General features: G+C 42.8%; 3 protein-coding genes across 3 annotated transcripts in view; 1 reads left to right on the top strand and 2 right to left on the bottom strand.

The window, feature by feature from the left end:
• Window positions 1–398: 398 nt before the first annotated feature.
• Window positions 399–2,274, bottom strand: LOC110982783 (adenosine receptor A2b-like). The gene has a single exon (XM_022241451.2). It carries the CDS (start codon window positions 1,708–1,710, stop codon window positions 547–549), a length of 1,164 nt encoding a protein of 387 aa, XP_022097143.2. The 5' UTR covers window positions 1,711–2,274; the 3' UTR covers window positions 399–546.
• A 2,267-nt stretch (window positions 2,275–4,541) lies between these two features.
• Window positions 4,542–15,528, bottom strand: part of LOC110982782 (uncharacterized) — a 13,095-nt gene continuing 2,108 nt past the window's right edge. The window contains exons 3-19 of the mRNA XM_022241450.2: window positions 14,259–14,348; window positions 13,680–13,934; window positions 12,870–13,202; window positions 12,123–12,386; window positions 11,556–11,693; window positions 10,955–11,110; window positions 10,566–10,661; window positions 9,950–9,991; window positions 9,685–9,777; window positions 9,252–9,293; window positions 8,826–9,140; window positions 8,189–8,482; window positions 7,668–7,958; window positions 7,257–7,556; window positions 6,542–6,841; window positions 6,024–6,319; window positions 4,542–5,451 (exon numbers count right to left, since the gene is read on the bottom strand). Of these exons, the coding sequence (XP_022097142.2) occupies window positions 5,419–5,451; window positions 6,024–6,319; window positions 6,542–6,841; window positions 7,257–7,556; window positions 7,668–7,958; window positions 8,189–8,482; window positions 8,826–9,140; window positions 9,252–9,293; window positions 9,685–9,777; window positions 9,950–9,991; window positions 10,566–10,661; window positions 10,955–11,110; window positions 11,556–11,693; window positions 12,123–12,386; window positions 12,870–13,202; window positions 13,680–13,934; window positions 14,259–14,348 (3,338 nt within the window). The 3' untranslated portion in view covers window positions 4,542–5,418. The remainder of the gene's footprint in view (window positions 5,452–6,023; window positions 6,320–6,541; window positions 6,842–7,256; window positions 7,557–7,667; window positions 7,959–8,188; window positions 8,483–8,825; window positions 9,141–9,251; window positions 9,294–9,684; window positions 9,778–9,949; window positions 9,992–10,565; window positions 10,662–10,954; window positions 11,111–11,555; window positions 11,694–12,122; window positions 12,387–12,869; window positions 13,203–13,679; window positions 13,935–14,258; window positions 14,349–15,528) is intronic.
• LOC110982770 (uncharacterized) overlaps window positions 12,981–15,528 on the top strand; it is a 27,852-nt gene continuing 25,304 nt past the window's right edge. The window contains exon 1 of the mRNA XM_087144360.1: window positions 12,981–13,110. The gene's annotated coding sequence lies outside the window, so the exon portion shown is untranslated. The remainder of the gene's footprint in view (window positions 13,111–15,528) is intronic.

Here is a 15,528-nt window from a genome sequence, read left to right as displayed (position 1 = left end):
TGACTGTCATTACCTTTTGTGACCTTCACGTGGAAACTGTCAAACAATTTTATTAATTCACGCAAAGCGAATAAACTCCTTTTGTGGAAGTCATTTAACAGGAAAAACATCAGTTTTGCCAATAATCAACCACTGATGGCGGTGGAATTAATGAGTGCGAAGTGATGAAATTACGACCTTAATGTGATCGAGTTGTATAGGGTGAGTGCAAACTGCAAAGAGTTTAGAGAGGTTTGGCGCCCAAAACCTTAGAGGGGTTTTGGTCCACGGTTACATGAATGTTCTATACGTTGCTGTAATTAATTAACCTTGACTAATCACCGTAAGGCCTTTCTACTATGATACACTCTTGAAGCTGATGTATCTGTTCTCAGTACTCACAGACCGTTAGGCATGAAGAACGTAACTATGACGGCAATTTTGACAGCATGCGTTTCCAAGATTCGATTGAGCAGTATAAATTTTCTTTCTAGATTGGGCTTAATGTAATTTGGGACTTAATGTAGTTTATGCTTTTCAGACAGGGCAGTAAGTATAATTTTTACTTTAACTTTGAACAGAAGTGATAGAATGGCAACTTTCAACCCTCATGGATAGTGCCTTAGAACCAATGTTCGCGTTGGTGTTCTCTATCCCATGTCTGTTGATTGTTACACTTCCTGAGATGTGGTCCTGATAACCGGTCATCTCTATTCCTCTGGCCGCAGCCCGGACACGGCGAATCCAGCATCCACATCGGAAAACAGCGCTGGTTAATTTCATGAAAGAGTGGCGGAACTCCTTGTTCCGGAAGGCGTAAATCACCGGATTGACCATCGAATTGGTGAAGGCAATGTGAAAGAAGGTCAACTCGTATATCAGCAGTTTTTCCTCCAAGTTGGCATCCACTTTGATGAACGTGTCGAGGACTGAGATCAGAGAGGCGGGCGTCCAGGCAGCTAAGAAGAAGCCAAGGATCATTGCAACTGTCTTAGCCGCCTTGACATCTCGGCGTAGAGTTGGGCGTCTCGCTGTTGTGGCCTCTTGGGCGGCGATTCGATTCATGTGTCTTTTGGCCACGCGGAACATCTTAAAGTAGAAGAACAACATCAGATTCAGCGGGCAAATCACGCTAACAGACACCGAAAAGAAACGGTAGCTAGACGCGTGGATGAACAAGAGATCACAGTAGCCGTGGCTGAAATGCTGCAGGTTGTTCCAACCTAGTAACGGCATTACAGAGAGAGAAACCGCTGTAACCCACGCGATGGCAATCAGCAAGATAATTCGAATTCGACTCATCTTCATCACGTAAGACAGTGGGTCTGTGATAGCTAGATACCGGTCGTACGCAATCACCGTCAGATGAAGTATGGAGACGATTATCATGGTGGTAAGCACGTTGCTACTAGCCAGGCAAGATAAAGGTTGGATGTCCGTGGCGTAACCCAAACCAAAGGCAATATCAATGGGAATAACAATTATCCCAACCATTAAGTCAGCTACGGCTAGACTTGCAATAAACGCATTGGTTGGTGTTCGAAGTCGCCGTTCAAGTAACACTGATAAAATAACTAAAGTGTTACCTAACACGATGCTGACAACCAGGAGGACGTCCACTGTTAAAAAGATCACCTTTTCTTGATGTCCCAAAGGAAATGCCTTTTTTAGCGGTCCCGGTGTACCATTAATTATTGTGTTGTCTACCATTCCTGATTCATTTACACCCATGTTGTTGATCCTGACAAGACAGGCACCAGCGCCCGGATGCAATACAAGCGACAGAATAAATCCGAGCCGTCAGGAAGATTTCTTCTATTGAGGACTATAGGTGCACGGGATGAAAGATGATCCTGGCAGTGCGGTAGCCTTTTTTCCAGTCAATTTGTAGTCCATTTTCCGCCATTTGTTTCTAGTGAAGGGGAAAAAAAGCTCCGATAAACGTTGCTGCGAAATGTCATAACATTAGATGGCGATGAAATTGTCATGTCGTGGAACCGAATTACGGCATCATCGGCCTTGGTTTTTCACCTATCTAGACAAGATCAGCGAGGCTGCTTCTATCCAAATTGATGGTCACACAGAGACGAGGACGAACAAAATGGCTTATCAACCAACATTTGTCTCTGGTAACCACTCAACTGAGCAACTGAGGCAACCAACCTCATACCCACACGCCAAATGGGCCGCGCGACTGCTGGACGCGCAGTTTCGCTAGGAAAGAAAGACATGAATTTCAACGTATTACGTGTCTTTAAGTTTACTCTTGACGGCTGTTGCATGCCAAGCCTCCAAAACACCCGTTAAATCATGGAACAGTAAAGTACACATTTGCCGAATAAGACTGAAATTGTGTTTGTTGTTCTGACCATATGAGATCGAGATGGATCTGTGCGTAAGCTATGGGATAAATTGCAAAACTTAGAAACAAAAGATTTCATTTCGAAATTCATATTGATAGGCCTATTTCTCAAGATGTATTTTTTTTTTTGCGTTGGGGAGATGTTAATTTTATATAACAGGTTTTGCCCTTACCCAACGTATATTAATAAGCACTGTATGCTCAGTGCTTGTCCGAGAGCTTGCGAAAAAAAACCTCACAAGCTTACTCGGGTGGGACTCGAACCCACGACCTCCTGCTTACTAGTGCAGATCTACTATCTGCACTAGATCTACTATCAGATCTACTATCTGCACTAGTAAGCAGGAGGTCGTGGGTTCGAGTCCCACCCGAGTAAGCTTGTGAGGTTTTTTTTCGCAAGCTCTCGGACAAGCACTGAGCATACAGTGCTTATTAATATACGTTGGGTAAGGGCAAAACCTGTTATATAAAAAGGCCTATTTCTGATTTTGGATTATCTGCTGCACAAATGATATAGTAATCAAGAAATGAAAGTATTCACAAATACAGAAATATCCTTTGAGATATTTGTTTATTTTCTGAGTGTAGTTAGTTGTGACATATCAATAAATGATAGCAGCCATAACGTGTGCAATAGGATTTCCGATCGAACCCCAACAAACTGTATTGTAATTGTCCCAAAAGCAAAATGTGTTATGGAGCTTTGTTGTAGTTCTCATCTTCGTCTCACTTTCCCCAAACACCCAAAATGTTTACTTTTTACACGTGAAATCCAGCCAATTTTGTCAATGTGTCGTCGATCAAATACAGTGTAACGGAAACACGAACATGGTTTATTCATTAATGTATAGTTACCGGTACTCAAAATATTCCGACGACGACAAGTTTGGTGCACCTGTAGCAAAGTGTTCCTCTGGAGGGCGCTATGCAATTTAAATCTCCCTGCCTGGTTAAATGATTTTTCCCCTTAATTTCAGCCATGCAGCGCTAAGCAGCACCGTTGGCAGTAATAATGAAACAATGGACAGACGTCATTCATTGACCTATTGGCCATCTGAAAGCCAAGAAGGGTCCTAAAGGTGTGTTGTTAGTTGTGGGATAGGGATTTGGTTTGGTAGGGTTGCAGTTGTTGGGATTGGGTACGTATTAGGTGGTTGTGATGTGGGGATTGATGGTGTGGGGTAAGGGGGGAGTGGGTATTAATTGGGTGTACAATGTGGAGATTGGATAGCGTGGGGTGGGGTGAATGGGTAATAATTGGGTGTGCATCGTGGAGATTAGATGGGCTGGGGTGAGTGGGTAATTGTTGGGTGTGCCATGTGGAGATTTAATGGCGTGGGGTGGGGGACGGGTGGGATGAGTGGGTAATAATTGGGTATGCAATGTGGAGATTAGGCGGGGTGGGGTAGGGTGAGTGAGAAATTATTGGGTGTGCCAGGTTGTGGATTAGGTGAGGTGACATTTAAAGTGAAGTTGAATTAAAAATTGTTGTGTAGGTGGAGATGTGTTGGGATTGATGGGGCTGGCTGGCGATGGTGGTTGACTACTCGGATCGCGCATACTTTCTACAATTGTACTTGCATGCTCAAGAGATACTTTGAATTTGAACATAAATTTGAAATATTTCACGTAACTAAACATTGGAAAGATTACAAACTGATCAGAACATAGGTTAATGCGTGTGTGGCAACGAATAAAGAAAGTTTTTAAGTATGTTTAAATGAATTCATCTGCATAATTATATAAAAGTAGCAGCAAGTCATGTCATCTTCACTGTTCTAGTTAACATTTGAAATTGGATTTCAGCTAGACGACTGCTCCCCATTCGAAATGGATCAATTTTCAAACCATGCAGGGTGTATGCTATATAAAGCATACACTGGGAAAATCAATTCATTGGGCTTTGAATTAACTCAAATCGAAGTGTAAGTTTGCCTTTCCATGTCTGAGGTTCAACGCGGACTACAGACACCATGATGGGCTGATTAAAGAAGTTAGTATGTCGGGTAGAAGCTGAGGTGATATCTCTACCTTGCTGAGATCACCTCATCAAAAACCTGACATTGAAAATAACTAAAAGAGAAGCCTGTATAAGAACTGGATGCAAGTTGGCAGCATTTCATTTCTTCTCTTTTTCCCTAAATTAGAAGATTTTTACCCCAGTTTACCAGAATAATTTTGATAGTTTATACTTGACGGCTTATATGGGTAAAAATTAAGACAATTTTATTTCAAATTCCAAGAAATTAAAGTGTCGGTTCTTGCATCATTGAGAGAGCTGGATATATATTTTTTTCTTGTGTGTTACAAGTCGTTAAGCTTTATTTTTGTAATTCTATTTGCTGTTATTGTAATTAATAAATGTAGGCATAACTTCAAACGTCCAGCACTCAAAAATCTATTGTGCATTAATACATGGCAAGGAAGTGACTTGTCATTTCGAAGAGACTTTAAGGTCTTACAAACAGCAAAAAGTAGTTACTTTCAGTTTCATCACAAGGCTTAACTTTTACACAACAATTCCATAGGGAAAGCAATTACTAAAAGCATCCAACTGCTTACTCCAGTTTTAAGGCAATAACTAGCATAAAAAAGTTCACTACGAAACCCATGAGCCATAAATTGAGAAATTTCTTTTGGTTCCTGTGTTGAACTGGCTGCAAAGTCCCACACCGCATCGTGTGGATATACACGATACATCGTCATGAGCATAAAGAGACGAAGTTGACAAACATGCAGTGTTAAATTTAATATTCTTTGAACTGTTCTACGCAAAGCTTAAGTTCTTTTGAGGTCCGCAAGCAATTTTCCATGGAACAACTTTACAAACAGCAAAGTGATACAAAAGTTATAAGCAGTGATAAAACATGAACAATCTAGGCTTTAGTACTAAGTATTTACGGTTATTCTCTTTCGTGTATTTCTCACTTCGTGTAGAAAAATGAAAGTAAGCGCACCTGCAGGTTTCGATGATAGGCCTGTACATGTACAGTGGCATGAAGACATTTCTTATTTAACTTTCCATTTTTTACTTTGTAGTAGAGGCTTGATCTTTCAGCAAGTTGATTGCCTGGTGTCTATTTCATCCTGGACTTCATCTCTGTCTCAATCTGTTGTCAATCGAGAAAAAATAAAACCAGTAAGCATAATAAATAAAAGTAGACAAGACCCACGAATGCCTAGGGAATATAATATCTCGAAACACAGGCAACAAAATTCGCCGATTTTTACGCTCAACTCTTGCAAAATGCAATAATTCGATTGTTCAACCTTGGGTTAAAAAATCGCGTTTGCTTTGAGGCCAAAATGAGCTGACATTCACTCTTTGCGTTACTAGATAGCATTTGGGTTAATTGTAATCACCGTGGGCCTTTTCAGTTTTGTAACACATACATCACATAATGAAGACTGTTTTGTGAATTTATTTTATTAATGTGTGAGGCCACCGTCTAAGGTATAGCAAGAAGGGCTCCTTGATCATACGTCCCGGCCTACGTGCGCCCATAAAGGCCACTGTATGGCTAATGACTGCGCCCATTTCCCATCAATTCATGTATTAACACCATTCGAGCCAATCGGTTGAGGTGCTACCTTATTAGTAATGCAGATACCCATATTTAGTAATGCATATATCAGATGTAAACACACGTGCGCGTTACGAAGCGCAGGACGCCGTACTTACTTCTGCGTTGTCATTCTCACAATTGGTCAGTCTGCCGTGACGCCACAACTGGAGGCGTCCCCTGCTTCGCCTGAGCTTAATAAATACCACAACGAAGACGACAATCAGCACAAGGCCCGTCAATACTACGGCAGTAACTGTAGCCGTGATGCCAGAGCCTGAACCCACTGACTTGGCTGATAGCTTGGGTGTAACATGCACCTCGTCTGACAACTTGCTCGATGGGGTGACCATTCTGTTCTCTGCTGCTGATGATGAAAAACCGGTTACCGTTGGCAGTAAATTTGCGTCCTGGCCTGTGATGAATACATGAATAACAAATTGATTTAAAAACAGTTTTCCCAACAGATTCAAATCTAAATCTAACACAAAAGCATTCTTAAGCTTGACGCGCACATGCGTTGGCACACAGGACGAGTGCGGTGCCACTACAGTTTTGGAGTAATCAGATTAATCTATATTTCGGGTAAGCCTATTACTCTATAAGCTTGGTTGAATCTTTCATAACTACTTCATACCTCGTTTTATAGTTGCTTGAACGATCTGACTGTAGGGTCCAATCCCGACAGTGGTGCGAGCAGCGACCTGGAAACTGTACTGTCTAAAGGGCACCAACCCAGAGATGACCACCCATTCCCTCGCTGTGTCACCGGTCGAGTCAGTGAGAGGAAGACCATCGATCATATGGGTCAGCCGGTAGGAGTATTGCATGATGGCTCCACCCCTTCCTCCGCAAGAGGGCTGACTCCAGGAGAAACCGATGCTGTTGTTTCCGGAGATTAGAAAAACCATGATATCTTGAGGCGGGTCGGTTGGTACTGAAATTAGGAGAAATGTTGTATATTAAGGTCAACGAAGGAATCTGCAGTGATTAGTGTAGGTAGAGCCAGTGGAACGCAATTGAGAGATGACAAGTTAACCAGAGCCTGGATATGACACAAAGTGGGATTTTTTAATCCTACAAACGACCCGGTTTTTTATCCCTTATTGATTGCCCCAGGTTTCTAAAATGCTGGCACGGACTTCTTGGGGGCGCCTCCCGTCCACTCCCCACTGCATGGATACACGACTAAAGGTAAGTGTTAGACCCACTGTTAGTGCTTGTATTGTATTATTTGCGGCTTGACATTGAGAATGAACAAAGGGTTTATCTGATACACTCAACCATTTCAAAGGTGTGTGGAACCTCTGACGTTTGAAATACCAGCAATACATAATATGTCCTTGTTATACCCGAGTCGTCTGTGGTCCACAAAACTGAAGTCTCTCGACCTTCCCCGGCAGAATTTGTCGCTTTCACAAACACCTGATACTGCGATGCGGGAATTAGACCTGTCAGCCTTACATTTGTCGATACGGTATCCATGGATACTGTTGGCAAGGTGGTCTTTGAACACATGTCATGTATAGTCAGCACATATCGTAGCTTGTATCCAGATACACCGCAGGAATTGACGAGGGGAGGTTGCCAGGACACTGTAATTTCAGTGGAAGATGAATCTCCAACTGTTGCGTTGTTCACTGGACCAGGCTCTGAAAATAAAGTAAGTTCAATGTCTGTGTTTCATATGCACCAAGCACACAAGAAATTATACCAAAACTTTATCAAAATGGTCCATCAGTGGCAATCTGTAGATCATTTACCTTGGGCAGCCGTCTGAACATTGAGCCAGGGCGAATAAGGGCCTTGTAAACCAGATGCAGTTGACGCCACCCTGAAGTCATACTGCCGACACGGCGTGAGGCCAGAGAATCCTACTTCTGCCACCAATGTCGTGTCCGAAGCCACGGTGTCCCCAGTAGACGTATCACGTAGAGCAAAACAATAACCATGGAAATGACCATGTTGCTCTTCGCAGGGAAGATCATTCCAAGCAAAGTGAAGGGCATTCGGAGTAGACGAGACCAGTGACAGACTTTCTGGTGTTCCTGGTGCTGAGGGGTTAGATTATTGGAAGAAAAGCCTGATTTTGAATCTCGAACAGTTTTGCTTTAATGAACAGTTCATCTCCTTCAAGGAACACTGTGAAACCAAAAATATCATGCATAATGAATATGAATCAGTAGTCAGAAAGACTAAGATTTAAGCCAATTTTTTATTCTTCCCTTCTAGATGAGGCATGGTTTACCTTTTACGTAACGGGGGTTTTAATTCATGGAATTACCTGCTGGCGAACTCATTACTTGCAAAGTAGAGGTAGATCCATTTACATCACCAACGGTAGCAAGAATTGAGATATTGTATGTTGCGAAAGGTTCCGTGCAGGCTATGGTTAACGAGGTGTCTGGAGTCATGACGGCCGATCGTTCTTGGGGGAATTCCGATCTTGAACAGTTCCCTCTTTGTATAAGGTCAGAGGTCACGTGATAACCCGTCGCACACTGCACTGGGCGCCAACTAAGAAGAAAACTGCTCGAGGTAACATCGACCACTCTAAAGTCTTTGACCACCTGTGAGTCTAAGTAATAAGAGGGGGAAATTTGAATAACTGTTCTGTCTTGGACGATGGTGATGGTGATTCTAGTTCTAGTTTTGGTTCTGGTCCAAAGAATGGTGTCTTACAGAAGCTGGTGAAAATGCCGGACGTCGGTGATAGGAGAGAAAATCAATAATTGACGAGTGGTGAAAAAGTCAGAATTTCAATTTTGCACCCATTATTTGAATTCTTTATATTGTACGTATCTGGCTGTAAATTGCTATGTCAAGCAATCTAAACAAAGTTTAGTGGATCACCCACAAGGCCCTTGGATAATTCCACTGCGTTTGGTTTCTTAGCAGTCGTTTCCTCATTCAGTACTAACCATTTGCCTGGAATGTTGACACTACCACAAAGGATTCAGCTGGCAACATGCTGTGGATGCCGTAGTGCGACTGCACGTAGACTTTATACACCGATGAGGGCTCGAGGTTGGTCAGGATGAAATGAGAGGTGTTTCGATCGAGGCGGTCAGGGTGAAACTTGCGATCCGGGTTCGTAATTGGCTGACAGTGACCTCGATTGACTAACTCATACGCAATGGTGTAAAACGCGGCACTGTCTTTTCCCCAGGAGAGAATCAGATGACCTGGGTTGGCGCCACTTGGGTAAGCCACTAAATCGGGTACACCATCATAAGCTGCAGAAAATTGATAAGTCACTGTTACCAGTTTATTATTCTCCCTTGACACAGTAAAAGTTCGTAGTTATGGCCATAGTTCAAGAACAACATGTATTTAGTAAGGCTTACCAGTCTCTTGGCAATTCACTCCAAAGTACGATTCAGCACATGCTGTGGGTAATTACAAATGGGGGACAGATAAATATGATCATTCTTAAAACTATACACCTGGCATTGGACAGTAGGTTATCTTTGTCTCCTGTCTCTCCGGCGAGGGTTCGAATCCCTCTCGTTGCCTTGAAAGCTGCATTTGGGGATTGGCTTCCCGTTGCTTGCGGTCTAGTTTTTCAATATGCGCGTCAGTTCAATAATGAAACCGTTTTGGGGACGATCATTCCAACATTATATGATTAAATTAAACAGTGTTTTGATCATGATCTTTGGCGGTGTTTATTTCTCTGTTGCTGTAATTTTATAGCTGAAGTCGACATTCACATCTTTCCAATGAAAATTTATCTTCAATGCTTAAGGAAACGTTCTAGTGAAGTGTTTGAAAACTCACGGCCGTCACATTCCCCAGAATCTCGGTGACAAGTGGCACTTTGGCAGTGGCAAACCTGGTTACATTCAGTTCCAAAGAATCCCACTGGACAAGCTGCAAGAGAAAATATAGATTATGGGCAAGGACGGCATCCATGACTATTTCATTCGAGGCGCCCTCTGTTGATCGGGGAAATGCGATCAGGCTCATTAGTTGATGAAAACGGCTTTTCCAAATTTCAAGGCCCCGTATAACGGCTTTTTTGTGCAACATAATGTTACGGTACCTGTTTGTTGGCAGTTGACACCGAAGTATGACGGGGCACAAGCTGGAAGTAAAGAGAATCATTGGTGGATATTTCATTTATCAAACTAACGAGTATGTGTGGTGTTACAGTATTTTTGAACAGCACTGTAACGCAAAGGTCAACCTTCCAGCAGAGGAAATCTGTAGCTAGGTACACATACATTTCCTAGATTGCGCAATCACTGACCAAGCAGCAGCGCTTCATTATAAAATGTCTTGCACTGACCAACTCTGTGCTTCGTATTGTTTTGCTAACACGGTGAGCCAACTGCGCGCATCCAGCATGCATACTTTCAAATATCAAGACCATATGTAATACAAAAACTACTGCATACTGCTTGCTGATTACAGTAAACTAAAATACAAATCACAAAATATGGAGGGCCTGACGTTTCGATCCTAGCAGAATCCTTCTCAAAGGCACAGGTTCCAAACGCCTCCATAGGCCAATCTTGCTTAAATCATGTCAGAATATAAAGAACCGCTAATACGGTTCCACGGTTAACCCCAGTCTGTACGGGCATGATGCTTCATGAATCTTCGAGGATAAGGTTAGGTAAAGTCTTAACTATCCTGAAATGCACAGTATGACTTACCTCCCTGGCATTCACCTGTGTCCTTTCGGCAGACAACGCTGGGGGCGCAGTGACATGTTTGTTTACAATCTGCGCCATAAGTCCCTTCTTCGCATTCTAAAGAAAGAGAACCATTTATTCTGAAGAACAGTATCAAATATTTCTTTGAGTTTTCTTTGAACTTGCTGATACTGATATGCAATATTTGCAGGTGTGTCAACTTGATCTTTCCCTGATGAGTATCCGTTTAAATCGTCTTTAGCAGGTCCTATCCCTTGATAAAATCTGATACATACGTTTACAGTGGATGTAATGTTAGGGCTTATCCCATGGAACAAGTTTAAATTGAAATCCTCCTCATGGGATTTTTTATCATATATTTGGCGGGTAAATGCTTTTAGAATCAATACCTTGCATGCAATCAAATCCCTTGAATCCTGCCGCGCATGAACATCCGTATGGGTCAGGAAGACAAAACAGTTTTCCCCGGCAGCCGTTGCTTTGAGAATCGTCCGAACCATGGCAGTAATGACTGCCGTCCTGGCCGAAGACGTCTCGTCCGAGAACTATCCCAAAACGACAGGAAAGAAAGCGGTTAGGGCCTCGAGGTGGACCAAGAGAGGGCGCTATTTTCTAAGGAACGCAGGCTCCGATGGTCGGAACTGAACTTTGCTGGTTCATGGACGACTGGGAGATGCATGCGTCATGGTCGCATCGCTACCAACAAATTGAACATTCCCAACCAATGCAGCTCTTTTCAACCGATGAGGGGCGCTTCTGCTCGAGGTGGATAGGTTAGACCTGATTGAAAGCAGCTATTTTATAGACTTATCCGGTTAGACGCACTGCGGTGGCACCTCACTCACAAGCACATTCTTGAGTTTGACGCGCGCGTACCTTTGGCGAATCACGACGCCCTATTGGTCGAAGAGGCATGTAACGCGCGCGTAACACCTGTCCACGAGCGTTGCGCCACCGCAGTGATGCCTTATTGTTCTAGTTACACTATACCTTCCTCGCAATATCGGCCCATGAAACCAGGAGCACAGACACATCTTCCGGATATGGCGTCGCAAATGCCTCCATTGTAACAGGGTGGACACAGCTTGCTGCAGGAAACATCCGGGCCCCACCTTCCAGATGGACATTCTTGATAAAAACAAACGGAAAAAACGGTCAATTTGTATTAGAACAGGTCACCTCTCTTCCCGGTCGAAAGGCAATAACTTGTGCAGGCAAAACAGGTACAGATTTCGACACGAACGTCGTACGTGGTTTTGATGTAGGGAATGTATTGTTTCCCAGTTCCTTTGCAGAACAATTTGGAAAAGTATATACAATATTTGGCTTTATGTGTTTATGATTGCAAATACTTTCTGGTATTTTCCTTATCGCCTTTAGCATAGCTCATTCTGATAGTCATTATTGCTGTTCCTTTTTTAAGAAGTACAAATAAAATCCCTACGCTGTCGACTCTATTTCATTAATAATAATTCGGGCTGGTTCCCGCCTCAAGAGCGAATAATACTCCTTCTAAGCTTCTAAGCCTTCTAGAAGGCGATCAAGCTACAGACGCACCTCTTACAATGAGTTTCATAATGCCGTGGAGTTGCAAGGGCCGGAAGGTATTAACGTGGCACTCATATATCCCAGAATCCCCTAGGCAGGCAGATGGAATGTAGTGATTGAGTTTGCCCTGGGAACGGTCGATGAAAGGTCCTCCATTGTGTCTCCATCGGATGTCAGAGGTAGGTGGGTTTACGGTTCTCATCTCCAGGGTAGCAGATTCCATTACATTGATTGTCTTTGTCAGAACTACAGGACGGATATGAACTATGTTCTCTAGAAACAAGAGAAATGAGTATACCTCTTCTGTCATGTTGTGTAATGTTTACATACATTAATCCTGGCACCTCTCTAAAATGAGTGAAGTTGCAAAGATTGTATAGTAAAGGATTTGTCCCAACCAACTGCCCAAGGTGAATATGGCAGAGGTATTATTTTCAGTTGTACCCGCTGCTTTCGAACACAGAATAACTCTATTGCAAAAGTGCGCCAAATTTAATCTCTGTCCTCTTTTCTTCCAAAGACTAAAATACAATTGTGGGCAGGACTAGCCTGGTTTGGTGTTACAACTCTCCCTCTTCAGTTTATTCGCAAATGCTGCGGAATAAGTTGGCACCAGAATGATTTGTGTGTAGTTAGCACGCAAGCGTTAAATGCCTCTTCGACCCATGAGATGTCAAAATGAACACGCACCACTGCTCAAGAACGCGCGCACGTGATTCCACCGCAGTAATGGCGTCCTTTCAGACTGAATACTACCGTTTTTGTGAAGAATGATCATGGCGATTTTCGTCGTTGTCTCATCCTTCCTTGCGAGGCAGTAGAAGGCTCCGATTCTCAGAAGGCCGCCGGAACGGGGAAGGTACAGTAGTTCGGCGTCAGTAGCGTCCAAAGGATGTGAGACTTGAAGTGCCGACGTGGGAAGGGCTGGATTTCCAGTATGACCGGTCTGCGAAATGCGACCGAAGGACACGGAAGCTGTGGCGTCTTGAACACCCAGGTAAGTACCGATGAAAGCACCGGTGTCGCCGCTTGGATCCAGCAGTGGCGTAGGGGTGACGCAAGTGGCATCTAAGAAGCCCGTGGAGTTGGCTTGTTTGAAAAATAGAAAAAAGAGTCTCAAAACTCCAAAACTTCTGAAGTACATGTATACTGAATATTCTGAATCACTGACACCAAAACATTCGTTAGCACAAAATAATATGTACAAAATCATACAGGAAATAGTTATTAATAATCAATAATAATATGAATATGAAAACTTCTGAAGTACATGTATACTGAATATTCTGAATCACTGACACCAAAACATTCGTTAGCACAAAATAATATGTACAAAATCATACAGGAAATAGTTATTAATAATCAATAATAATATGAATTAAGTTTTTAAGGCACCCTTTTGTTAGGACGGAGTCACCATGGTAGGTGAAATTGGTTGTTTCTTACGACTTCAGCTAAACCAAGGAAAACGAAATGTGTACTTTGCAGCACTCACATCACTGAATAGTTCTTAGTTCATTCTTATATAATTTCACAAACATTACACGAATCCACAAACTTTATTACCTGTCCAATCATGGCAATCCCAGGCAGTAGATTCCTCCACCTTGACCTCGCATACCGTCAAGAACTGCGTTCTGCCTGTTCCCTCGAGATCAATGTCTACGCTGACGTACCGAGCCTGTACCGGTGGGTCACAGGTGAAGCGAAGCCAGGCGCCCGGGGTAGCTTGCTCTGCAGACACCGGCGAACCGCATAATGTGTTCTCACTGATCGTTGGGCTTAGTCCGGCACGTACTGTTGCTCCAACGAGGCGTTCCGCTGTTGATATTACCAAAAATATATATATTTCACAAAAGCTGAAAACTTTTAATGAATTCCAAGTTAGAGACTAAAGTTTTAATCAATGTGTGCCTAATATGTGGAATTCTAACCCTCGTCACAAGTAAAATAGCACCAATTTGACTCCATTGAGGATTGGAGTAGTAAAGAGATATTCTTCCATCGGAAAGGCAGGAGTTTAAAGGATGGTGTTATTGGAAAACTGTAGGATACAGGGAACATTTAAAAGTCTCATTGGGTCAGGTGCAAACCTCTAATTTAGAAGAGAAAAGCAAACATTAAATCTAAAGGAAATTGACTCACCGCAACAATCAGCCCGATTAACCACGGTGATTGCCCCAACACAGTATTCCTGCAGCATGTCTACGCGCCACCAAGGATGCTCCGCAGCGCCTGTCAAAAAAATGTTAATGCAAACGCTCCAAGAATAGTTTCGATGCTTACTCTACAAACAGGTCATTGTATGCTTGAGACACAGCAGGGGCATGTGACCAAGGAGGGGGCAGGTCAGTGAGCACATCCAACTAGAGACTCAGCCCCCTTACTTTGTATACCCCAGAGCAGGATTCTATTTAAAAATTGCATCAATTCTTCTAAATATACCGTCAACAACCCACTGAGTTAATTAACCTCTTAAGTACCCCCCATGAATATTGTTCCTGTTCACAAGGGAGTTAGAACGAGTGGGCCATGGACGTTAAACAACAGCCCACACTAGGCAGCCGTTTAAATGTCGAATTTGGACTCAGGGAAAAAGGGATTCGTTGATCATAGTGCGACGTGAATAGAATAGCGAGAATACACAGAACAAGTGTTTGTTGAAACTTTCTTTTGACCACGGATATACTGAAAATTCATAATGCTAGCTGCGTAGCGGGGATATCTCGTATTTTGTCTTTTTTCTTGCATAATTTGCGCTTGTCACTTTTCGGTGAACTTTGCTAGTTTCCTCTGCGTTTCATGTTCTTGTTATTTGACTCCTGAATCGGACAGATTTAATTTCTTTACCTTGTACATACAGGAAACCCCACCGTGAGCTTCACTGCATGTAGCCTAATCACCAATAACATCCGGAGGTTTTTTTTTTCAACGCTGGATTTCATTGTCCTTCGGTCCTCTTTCTAGAAGCACGCATATCCGATCCCTATGCCGTGGTATTTCTGCTTCTTTTGAGTTAAAACTGAATCAGGTTATCCCGTTCATGAATAAGTTATTGCGACGGTACTGTGTTACCCAACCATTTTCGTAAGTTTCAGTACGTCCTATGTACGAAATATACCTTAAAATTAATTACGTCTCATCTCTGCTTGTCACGCATGACCGTCCGATCTCTACTTCCTGACCACGAATAACCATTTTTGTTGCACCATCACACTTTCGTCCCAAAATCAATACAATGCAATGAATTCTTCGATTTTGAGCACATTCAATCCAAATTGTGAATCTTCTTCCTAAGTTAACAAAGTTATTAATGATGTTCCAGTCCGTTCTGGTATGGGATGTGTGCAGAAGTTATTCGTGTTTATTTCCTTGACCAAGATGAGGTTGATTTTTGTTACCTTGTCCCCTTTAG

The sequence above is a fragment of the Acanthaster planci genome, linkage group LG12, assembly GCF_054643075.1.
Source record: "Acanthaster planci isolate LZ-2023a linkage group LG12, COTS_SCS, whole genome shotgun sequence".
Lineage (NCBI taxonomy): Eukaryota > Metazoa > Echinodermata > Asteroidea > Valvatida > Acanthasteridae > Acanthaster > Acanthaster planci.
The sequence above is the reverse complement of the archived record's forward strand: the minus strand, read 5'-3'. Positions and strand labels throughout refer to the sequence as shown.